This window comes from Momordica charantia (genome assembly GCF_013281855.1).
Source record: "Momordica charantia cultivar OHB3-1 chromosome 10 unlocalized genomic scaffold, Mcharantia_2.0 BLBB01000010.1, whole genome shotgun sequence".
NCBI lineage: Eukaryota > Viridiplantae > Streptophyta > Magnoliopsida > Cucurbitales > Cucurbitaceae > Momordica > Momordica charantia.
The window spans coordinates 16,632,611-16,643,646 of NW_028275158.1; the positions used below are offsets into that span (position 1 = coordinate 16,632,611).

Genomic DNA, 11,036 nt, shown 5'->3' on the forward strand with positions numbered 1-11,036 from the left:
ATCTAGTTGGATAATTGTGTGGTTTAATGTTTAGTTGGATAATTGTGTGGCTATCCTACAACAAAGATAGCCAATTAAGACTTAATGTTTATATTTGTATCATGCATATAGTTTAAAGTCTAATTGGACAATTGTCTGGCTATCCTTAGCAAAGATAAACAATTAAGACTTAGTTTTTATATTTGTGTCATGCATATAGTTTAAAATCTAGTTGGATAATCTGTGACTATCCTGTAGCAAAGGTAGTCAATTAAGATTTGAATAAGTAGATTGTTTTTCCTTGTTATTGTTCAACATCTGTGAAGTTCATAAATCAGTAGATTGCTTCTTTGTTTTTGTGAAAGAAGGGTTCTGTGTGAGTGATTTGAGGGAAAGAAAAAGATCTTAGGTGCTTATTGTGATTGTTAGCTCTTTGCTGAGGCACTAAATAAAGGCTATGAAAGTGTGTTAATTATAGAAATAAGGTTTGCTTATCATCTGTTTATATTTTGTAATTGTTAAAACTGATTACATAGTGGATAACCTAAAATAGATGTAGATCCTTTATGGATTGAACCAAAAATTTGTGTCTATGATATCCAAAAATTTGTTCTCAAGTTATTGTTGGCTTATTTGGTATATCCAAATTTACACTTGGCTTTTAAGAGAATTTACACTTTGTTTATTTGGTTAACTTGTTCTCAAGTTATTGTTGGTTTACTTGGCAAACCACGCAACAAACTACATATTTTTCTGCTTAACATAAGTTGTGTGACTACCTATTTCACTAATATAATGCATGTTGGAGTTAGAAAGCAAATATGAGAGTTAATATTATTTCTTAATTGTTCGTTTTATTTTTTTTGAAGAAATAGCTTGTGGGAGCAACATTTTGAGAAAGGAGAATGTATAGGGAAGAATTTCGGCATAGTTTCGACATGTATGAGGTTGATGTAATGTGAATATAATTCGTTAGGTTAGTCTGAAACATATGTTTCATTCTCTTATTGTAGTTGTAGTATAGTATTTCTATAAAATATCATAATATACAAATTTGATCATACTTATTTTGTATATGTATATGAAAACTTTGATCCTATGATATGCAACTTTGTTACATTTTATAATTTACAGATATAGAGAATTTCTTTGAATGTGACCATCATGAAATTGACATATATAAACTTTTCTTAACATTAAAAACCTTTATTGAACACAAATTGTTACAAAAAAAAAACTGTCACAATTAAATAATTGTCATATATCAGATTTTCGTGATAGTTGAAATTATCAATATAAAGGTATTCATGTCAATTAAATATTGTTAATATAAAGATTTTCATGACAGTTAAAACTGTTAATATTGACCGTTAAAACTATCACTATAAATATTTTCATGACAGTTAAAAATAGTAATTGTTACATTTTCTTGACGTTTATAAATAGTCGTTAAAAATATTTTATGTCAATTTTAAATTGTGGTAGATTGAAGATATTCAAGAATAATAATTTTAAAACGCAATTTTAGAGGATAATGCGGACTTCACCAAATTGGGAAGAGTAACGGATAAATACAGACACAATTATTATGGCGGGAAGCTTCAATTTGAGAATTATGAATTTTTAGAATATTTTGTAAATAAAGAATATAATCAAAGTAGGAAACATAATCCTCAATTGATTAGTAACTCTTTTATTTTATTTTCTTTTAAAAAGGATATTTCCCAATTAGTTAGGAATTCCTTATTAGAGATAATTCCTCTTTAAAAGAGGATAACGTTAATCTCTATAAATAAAGAAGCCTTATTGGGAGACTCATCATCCAAGTTTCAACGAAAAGCTCTCTTCTCCAAAATTCAGTTCTCTCCCTCTATCATGAGTGGCTAGGCTTTAATTCTTCCAACTCAAGGGTGATTCAAGTCCGATTGTAAGCTTGGGAGGCTCAAGTTAGATAGAGATTTCTTCTTTTTCAAGTATTCTTTGTTTCTTGTTCTTTTTTTTTTTTTTGAAACATTGTTTCTTGTTCTTATTATTTATGAACAGTTTAAATTAATAAAATTGACGCCTTAATTCATATTAATTGTTCTACTGCTATCCATGAGTTTGTGATCCGTAATTGTCATAAATGATTTAAATAAGTAGCAAGGGGTTGGCTTACAAGATTTAATTTTGATGCTTGGTCTAAATTAATTAAATTAGGAGAATTAAAACTTACCACGACTGTTCTAGGTAGACTAAGTTCTTGAATCAAGATACCAATTTTGTGTAAAGCCTATGATCAAGATTACAATTGGATGAAAATCACACCTTTGGATTGGAAGTTTGGTAGGATTGACTTTCATTTTTCTTTTAGTTTATCTTTTTAAATTTAAAAATTTAATTACAAAACCCCCCATTTTTTAACTTTGAGAAAGTAATTTCATTGGTTCCTTAGGATTTGACCTGGTCTTGCTACTTCTACAAGTTAAATTTAGTAAAATAGTAATTATTTTGAAGGACTTCGACAACCCTTGCCTAATTGCTAATTTATGAAACAAAAAAACTTGAAACTTTGAAGTTATGAAAAGTAGGGAGAGAGAGAGGGTGTTACCTGCCCAATATTTATAATATAGTTTTTAGCATAATTTAAAATGTTTAATCGTAAAAAATTAAAATAAAAGGAGGTAAAATATGAAAGATCTCTCAAAGTAAAAATAAACAAATTTAAAAGATTAGTCCATTAAAATTAAAAAAATTTTATGGGGCTAATTGATTATGAATTTTTAAAAAAGATTATTTAATTGAAGGTTTTTTTTTCAGGGGTTGTATATTATTTGATAATAATATTATAGGAGAAATATGAGGTCATCTAAAATTGAGGACTTTAAATCACCACTGTTGTCATTTTTTTATTTTTTGTTTTAGTAAAACATGTGGAGAGACCGAACTCACAACTTGTTGTTGGAGATGTATGTCAATTATTAACAATTTAACCACAATCATTTACACTTTACTAATAGCCCTTATAAATGATATGCTTTGATTTATTTATACTTTCTTCCACTGAAAGTTAGGAAATTCGAATACCTACTTCACATATATTTGGTTGTATTCGAAAAAATGCAAAAGAAAAAAAGAAGAAAAATCTAATTTACACCTCCGATTTGAGATTATTTCGAAAAATTGTGATCCCTCCATTCATATTATAAGGTTACAGTTATATTCATTCAAATTTAAAATTTTTTTGCTGATTTCGAAGATAACCATCGTGTTTAAATTAAAAATCCAATAATTAAATTTTTTCAACAAAAGATTAGTTAGGAAAAGATTAAAAGAAAAAAATAATAAAAAAATCCCATCTAATCTATATATATTTGGGGAAAAAATTCGTATTAATTATTTTCTATATCGTTACACCCAAAATTTATTAAAATTCAACTTTATGAGTTCATGAATATGGTTTGTAGAGAACAAAAGGAAAACCCTATTGTTTGGATTCTGTTTGTTTCTCGGGAAAATCAAACTAATTTTGTTTGTGAAATTGAAAAGTGGAGATGAGAATTGGAAAGTCAAAAGGTTGGCTTAGAATTGCAATGGTGGGTTTGTTGGTTTCAGTCTCAGCAGAGGCTGTGTTTGGGTTTAGGTTTGTGATTGACAAAGAAGAGTGCTTCTCTCACAATGTTGAATTCACTAGAGATACCATCCATCTATCCTTTGTTGTTGTTAGTGTTCATGCTTCTTGGCGTCACGCTCACAATGGTGTCGATCTTTCGGTCGGTAACCCACATCTATCTCTTGTTCTTGATCTCGATCTCGTATTCGTTAAAGATTCATATTTTGTTGATATTCATGATTGTTTGACGTGTGGGTTAGTGTTATTTGAGTTAATTAAGAAATTGTGCTGTGTTTATGCCCCCTTATCTCAGATTAGGGTTTGTTAACCTTGAAATCATACCAACTCATTAGGGTAGAATCTCGAAAACCAAATAGAGGATTCACAAACTTAGATTTTTACTGCATATTCGTTTGTAGAATTATAGAAGTTTCAAGCTTTTAAGATGTTTTGACTTGGATTTTATAGGTTAGATTGATATAACTCGAGATCAAGAAGTCAATCGAGCTCATGTGTGGAATATGAATTTGGTTTATTCTTGGCATATGCGTTTGCTTTCGTACGAAGAATGATATCAAAGTCTCACAGGCCAGTTACAAAGACCCTAAATTTTTATAACTTGGTTTTTGCTGCTTTTGAGCCTCTTTCTTATTGTTAGTAATATAGGGCGCTCGAGGGAGCTCCTACCCCAGACAGACTTCGGCCATACTCGAGATTTCGTAAATTAAAATTCATTAAAATCGTGACGATTTATGTTATTGTTGTTTTGTATTTGCAAAAATTGACAGGTGAAGGGACCCAAAGGGGAGGGGATAGAAGAACATAAAGGGAAGACAAGTGAGAAGTTTAAGTTTGTTGCTCATTTTAAAGGCCCATATCGCTTCTGCTTCACCAACAAATCTCCTCACCATGAGACCATTGACTTTGATATTCACATCACTCGTTATTTTGAACCCTATGATCATGATCAACATGTTCAAAATGGTATTCATTTTTAAAACCCCTAAACTTTTTTTATTTTTTAATTTTATTTTCAACCTTTCTAACTCGCTATCAACTTGTTGAAATTCTTTTTACGGGCGTTGATTCTCTAGACTATGTCGAGTGGTTTTAATTACCTGTTTTTGTATGATTTTGTGGTTGAGGTTATTAGGTATTTTTGTAGTTGCACTTTGGTATTTCTTAATGATTTGATTTCAAGAAGTTATTGTTGATTGAACGTATTGTGATTATCTTATTAGTTTACGTGAAGTTTTCTAATTTGAGTTTTGGACAAATAATGATTTCACCTAAACTTGATGAAATAAAAAAGTTATAAGTTTGAAGTATCGTTTATCTAAATATATATGGATTTCTCACGCTTCCATAAATAATATTTTCAGAGCACTTAAGCCCTTTGATGGACCAAATAGAGAAGTTAAGAGAAGCACTAGACATTGTTGAGTTTGAGCAACAATGGTTGGAGGCACAGACAGAGCGACAAGTCAAAGGTATCGACATAAAACAACTTTTGACCTCTTTTTCTAAATGTATTTTTGTATTCTTATTTCAAATCTGACATGACAAGTGTTGAGTTTGACAACTTAGACTAGTGTATTGTGTAACGTCGAGTTAGGAAACTGAGTTTATGCTTAATATGTTAGGTTCGAAAAATCATGGCTACGGGTTTGTTAATCACATAAGCTTTATAAACCCATTTGATAAAAATTTAAAGAGAAACTCGTGTTTCACTATGAATTTCTATGTATTAATTCACATACAAACTATACAAACCTAAACCTTTTTTATTGAACCATTATAGCACCCATCATAAGAATATTCCATCATTTATCCATTTCATCCGGTGGTCATGCTAGAGACATAAACTATCAAACCGATTTCTTGATTCAATATGAACTCAAAGAAATAAATACGGCTCCAAATAACAAGAGAAACACAAGTCTAATTACGCCTATTCCTAATCTAAAATAAAATTGTTGAACGTAAGCATCCATTTGTCAACTAGTATCTATTTAAATACAATCGCTATCAACATATTTTCTTAAAAAAAAGAAACCTCTCTGACCAATAAAAAGTAGTTGGTGTCCAATAACAGCCAATCGTAGGCTTCTTAAACTCGAACTTACCTCTTTTGCTTTATGCAGCTGATTTTGTCCCTCTTTGTCTTGATTGATAATATCTGTTAGAACGAGTTTTGAATAACTTGGTGAAATACTTGAGGCAGTGAATGAAGCAATGAGCAGGTGGGCAATTCTGAAGGCGCTTCTCGAATCAGCAGCGCTCATTGGTGCGAGCGGTCTTCAAGTTTGCCTCTTATGCCGCCTATTTGAGAAGAGGGTCGGGGTCCTGCATTCGAACTCCTACACCATATAGTAATGTCCATCCCATATTCAAGTGTTGAAAACGGTTGAAGCGTTTTTCATCGGTTCTCGTGTTTTTCGAGACTAAAATTACTCATCATATTCATTTTACAAATCAAACTATTCATCCCCACAAAATTATGGTTGGATAATTACTTTCTGCACCTCTCATTTCTGTGTTGTATTTTTTAGTTCAATCATAAACAGATTCATCTGTTGAACAAATGGTCTAATTTGGCAATGCAGAACTTCAAACTGAGGCATCAACCAGAGAGGAAAAAGAGAGAGAAACCATTTCACAAGCAATAATAGAGATTCAATAACAGATGATATTACCAGCAAAAGGCTTTAAGAAGAAAAAAAACAAAAAAGAAGCAAAAACAACTGAGATAGCATAGCTCAGCACCTACTAACAATTCACCACACCACCACTACAAACGAAGCATGTCAAATTCTTTCACCTTTCTTTCCCCGGATTTATGAAGCAAATAGTAGCAGGCTGGCTGATCACAGCATTAAAAATCTCATCTTCTCTATCAAAAACCAGCAGAGATGATCACAGATTGCAGATCACTGATCAATACGGTTATCTACAGACGGGTAATACCATCAAGATTGCGTAGGTGGGCTCTGAATGCAGCAGAACCATTTCTTCTGGAACAGCAGAAAAAAAATCATCCACATGAGGTGAAGGAGTTACACTAACAGCTAGTAAAGAAATGGCGCCAATAGATCGGTCTATTTTTTCCAATTTTTACCATTGATAGTTTATTAAAACAAAGTTAAATTAAATTATTAGTTTGGTCCTTCAGCTTTTAAGATTGTGTCTATTTAGTCACTCCACTTTAAAAATTCTAAGAAACTTTTTAAAGTATAAGCACTATATAGAGATGACTTTAAAAGTCTAGAAACCTGTCACAAATACTTTAAATACTTTTATTAAAATAGACACAACCTTGGAAATTTGCAAATGGCAGAACAAATACGACTTGATCATCATTCCAAAGTCCAAAATTATCTTGTAAATCATAATTCAATGAAACATGAATGCATTTTGATACATAATTTTCAAGATCAAACAACCAGAAGAAAATAAGCATTTGTGCGAGGACAGGCAGTAAATAGCACAACGAACAGGTATATATCAGGGATGCAAAAGGGCAAAAAAAAGTGTTCATAACAACTTACAGACTGAGGTTTGCCAGAATCTGCTACACGTTTCCCCTGAGCGTTTTTAGGTGACGATTCTGATTGGCCACCGGTTTTCTTCTCATCTCTTGCTTTGTTAAAGATCACAGTGAAGCCCTCTGCTGAAGCAGGATTATTAACATCCCATTCTCCAAACTTCGGTAGTGGCTGACCCTTCTCCTGTTAAAATACATACATGAGTAAATAATATAAAATAAAGAAGTCGAAAAAATAAAGGTCAAAAAAGCAAGGTTGAGTTATAAATCTAGTCTTTATACGTCGAACGTATTGTCTATTTAGTTCAAATATACTTAGATAATGCATCTACCTAACCCCTACCGTTAACGGTTAATGGCATTAGTATGCCTATTAGCCTGTCCAACTGTTTACTACGTCACAACCAACTCATTCAATATTAATCTAATAGATATACTTAATAAGTTTTGCGATAATAATACAATGGCAAGGCCTAAACAAAAGCATAGTCACAAGTTCATGATGTAATTGAGAACTTTGAAGTTTAAGGATTAAGTTAAAGCTAAAAGTTCATAGACTAAATTTATAATTTAACCCAATAAAAATCTGTCAATCTACACTGAAGGATGAATATTAAAAGTTCATCTAATAACTATTTTAGTTTTTGTTTTTTGTTTTTGAAAAGCAAACTTATAAACACTAATTCCACCGATGTCTTTCTTTATTTTGTAATCTACTTTTAAAAACATTTTTAAAATCAAAAGTTTCAAAAAATTATTATAAAAAAAAAAAATTATACTTGTTTTATTTTTGAAATTTGGCTAAGAATCCAGATGTGTTTTTTAATAAATGTGAAAAACATATAAGATTGTCGTCCCTCAAAAATATATAGATCATGGATGTTGATGTGCTAACTGCTCTTTCATTGATGAACTAACAACAGGATATCATTAATAGCAGCAAATTAGACGAACAAAGCGCGAAATAGAAAAGATAAGAACATGATGGAAGAAACTAAAGATTTTTTTTTAACAGCTGACGTAAAATTCAAATATATCTTCAATCAATCAAAACTCTGCTAAATACTATATTTGGCCGATCAAGTGCGAGGTTAACCCACCAGACGATCTCGATTTGGTCACAATAAAAGAAAAATACTAAAGAGCGAACAATTAGAAAATATTTCTTAGAAATAAAACAAGAGCGAGACGTTAATTTGCATATTATCACAAAAATTACAAACAAATCCTTCGGATTTTAACGAAGAATCACAAAAAACGACGAGCATCACCAAATCTCCAAGAAAAGCGGGGCGACAAGAAAACACCAAACACTGTGAATCATAAAAAAAAGGGGGATCGTGTTCGAAACAACAAAAAGGAAAAATCAGCAAACGAATGAAAGCGAAACCCAATTCAGGCAAGTGAAATTGATGGGCAATTATAGAAAAAGCTAACAGCAACGGAAGCTGCAGATGAACAGCGAGTTAAATCGAATCAAAGAAAACGGAATCGGGATATAATGAAAGAGAAATCAAAATAAGAAATCAATTTGGGAAGAGAAAGAGGAATTACATACCGACATGAATTCGAAAGAGGAGAAGATTTGTTTGCCAGTGAACGAAGACTCGAAGAATGGAAGAAAAGCGATGGCCACAGCAGCAGAGCAGCGAGCAAAAGAGAGAGCGAGAGAAGAAGAGAGATTTGTGTATTTGTTGCCCCAAATCGTCCTTTTATTACACAACCGAGAGCCTTTTATTTCGCCTTTTTCTTTTTAATTACAATAATAATACGCATTTATGTTGTAAAATTGAGGAACCAAACGAGGCAACGTCGAGAAAATAAAATAAACAAAATAATTCAAATAATAAAGAAAATTCAAAATGACATTTCCCACCAATTTTCAAACTTAATTTCCCACCAAATTTCTCATTAATTTCTCACAAATTCTCACCACTAATTGAGCACCACATTGACCTTATTTATAGACCATGGATAAGCATGTGGTGTGATTTACATGACACTAATAATGTCTAAGACACATAGGACATTATGATTTCAACACATGGTGCATGGATAATGGAACATATGAGGTTTATGAATAAAAGACACATAGAGGACATATGGAGCATGGATTTTGAGACACCTCAAAATTGGACACTAAGCAAGGGTTAGTGGACATCTATTTAATTAAAAATTCATAATATTCCCCCTTAGATGCCCATTGTATATATGAAATATGTCTCGTTAAAATCTTACTAGGGAAAAACCCAGTGGGAAAAAAATCTTAGTGAAGGAAAAAGAGTACATATTTCATATAATCTAATACCCCTCATGGAAACATCACTTGAGATCTTTGAGTCGTCGTATTCCAATGTCGCGCACCAATGTTTCAAAGGGTTTTGTAGGTAATGCCTTTGTGAATATATCTGCCAAGTTATCTTTCGAACAAATTTTTTGAACAGTGATAGTACCATTCTTTTCAATATCATGAGTATAGAAAAGTTTTGGTGAAATATGTTTTGTTCTATCTCCTTTAATATATCCTCCTTTGATTTGAGCTATACATGTTGTGTTATCTTCGTAAAATATCGTTGGAAGATTTTTACTAGATGATAGACCACATGTTTCACGAATGTGTTGAGTCATTGATCTTAACCATACACATTCTCGACTAGCTTCATGAATTGCAAGAATTTCAGCATGATTTGAGGAGGTGGCTGTTATGGTTTGTTTTACTGATCGCCATGATATAGCAGTTCCTCCACATGTGAACAAATAACCGGTTTGAGATCTAGCTTTATGTGGATCAGATAAATATCCAGAATCTACATATCCAACTAGATCAAAATTTGATTTGTTTGAATAAAACAAACTCATATCAGTCGTTCCTCGAAGATAGCGAAATATATGCTTAATCTCATTCCAATGTCTTTTTGTAGGATAAGCACTATATCTAGCTAATAAATTAACTGAAAATGCTATATCTGGTCTTGTGTTATTAGCCAGATACATAAGCGCACCAATTGCACTAAGATATGGTACTTCAGGACCAAGAAGCTCTTCATTATCTTCTCGAGGTCTAAATATATCTTTTTTCACATCAAGTGAGCGAACTTCCATTGGAATATTTAATGGGTGCGCTTTATCCATATAAAATCTTTTCAAAATTTTCTGTATAAGTTGACTGATGTACAAATATCCCATCTGCTAAATGCTTAATTTGTAGGCCAAGACAAAATTTTGTTTTTCCGAGATCTTTCATCTCGAATTCTTTCTTAAGATACTCTGTTGCCTTTGAAAGTTCTTCAGGAGTTCCAATTAGATTCAAATCATCAACATATACAGTTATAATAGCAAATCCCGACTGTGATTTCTTTATAAAAACACAAGGACATATTGGATTATTCTTATATCCTTCTTCCAACAAATATCCACTTAGACGATTGTACCACATCCGTCCTGATTGTTTTAATCCATATAATGATCTCTGTAACTTTATGGAATACAATTCCCGAGCATTAGAATTGGGTACTTTAAATCCTTCAGGAATTTTTATATAAATATCATTATCAAGAGATCCATATAAATATGCAGTGACTACATCCATAAGATGCATGTCAAGACTTTCAAACACAGTCATGCCAATTAAATATCTCAGTGTAATCGCATCCACCACAGGAGAATATATCTCCTCATAATCAATACCGGGTCTTTGTGAAAACCTTGTGCAACCAATCTTGCCTTATATCATGTGATTTCATTGTTTTCATTTCTTTTCCTTACGAATACCCATTTGTATCCCACAGGCTTAACATTTTCCAGTGTTCGGACTACTGGTCCAAAAACTTGACGTTTTGAAAGTGAGTTAAGTTCTGCCTGGATTGCTTCTTTCCATTTAAGCCAATTTTTTCTCTATTGACATTCTTTCATAGATTTTGG

At 31.9% G+C, this 11,036-nt stretch overlaps 2 protein-coding genes across 2 annotated transcripts; one reads left to right on the top strand and one right to left on the bottom strand.

Annotated features, from left to right (window-relative positions):
- The first annotated feature begins 3,512 nt into the window (after nucleotides 1-3,512).
- On the top strand, nucleotides 3,513-5,944 carry LOC111013807 (transmembrane emp24 domain-containing protein p24beta2-like). The gene is made up of 4 exons (XM_022288326.2): nucleotides 3,513-3,731; nucleotides 4,360-4,555; nucleotides 4,954-5,061; nucleotides 5,796-5,944. Exons 1-4 carry the CDS (start codon nucleotides 3,513-3,515, stop codon nucleotides 5,942-5,944), a joined length of 672 nt encoding a protein of 223 aa, XP_022144018.1.
- A 257-nt stretch (nucleotides 5,945-6,201) lies between these two features.
- Nucleotides 6,202-8,833, bottom strand: LOC111013789 (protein NOI4). Its single transcript, XM_022288312.2, has 3 exons — nucleotides 8,674-8,833; nucleotides 7,120-7,299; nucleotides 6,202-6,585 (listed from the first exon to the last, which is right to left on the bottom strand). The coding sequence occupies exons 1-3, from the start codon at nucleotides 8,677-8,679 to the stop codon at nucleotides 6,541-6,543; spliced, it is 231 nt and encodes a 76-aa protein (XP_022144004.1). The 5' UTR covers nucleotides 8,680-8,833; the 3' UTR covers nucleotides 6,202-6,540.
- Between the last annotated feature and the right edge of the window lie 2,203 nt (nucleotides 8,834-11,036).

Bases quoted from the DNA above. Each gene is read 5' to 3' on its own strand.
- LOC111013807 (XM_022288326.2), top strand. From the start codon at position 3,513: ATGAGAATTGGAAAGTCAAAAGGTTGGCTTAGAATTGCAATGGTGGGT. The intron at 4,556-4,953 runs GTATTCATTTTT...TAATATTTTCAG, and splicing joins TGATCAACATGTTCAAAATG to AGCACTTAAGCCCTTTGATG. The intron at 5,062-5,795 runs GTATCGACATAA...TACTTGAGGCAG, and splicing joins GACAGAGCGACAAGTCAAAG to TGAATGAAGCAATGAGCAGG.
- LOC111013789 (XM_022288312.2), bottom strand. The intron at 6,586-7,119 runs GTAAGTTGTTAT...CTGCTGTTCCAG, and splicing joins ATTCTGGCAAACCTCAGTCT to AAGAAATGGTTCTGCTGCAT.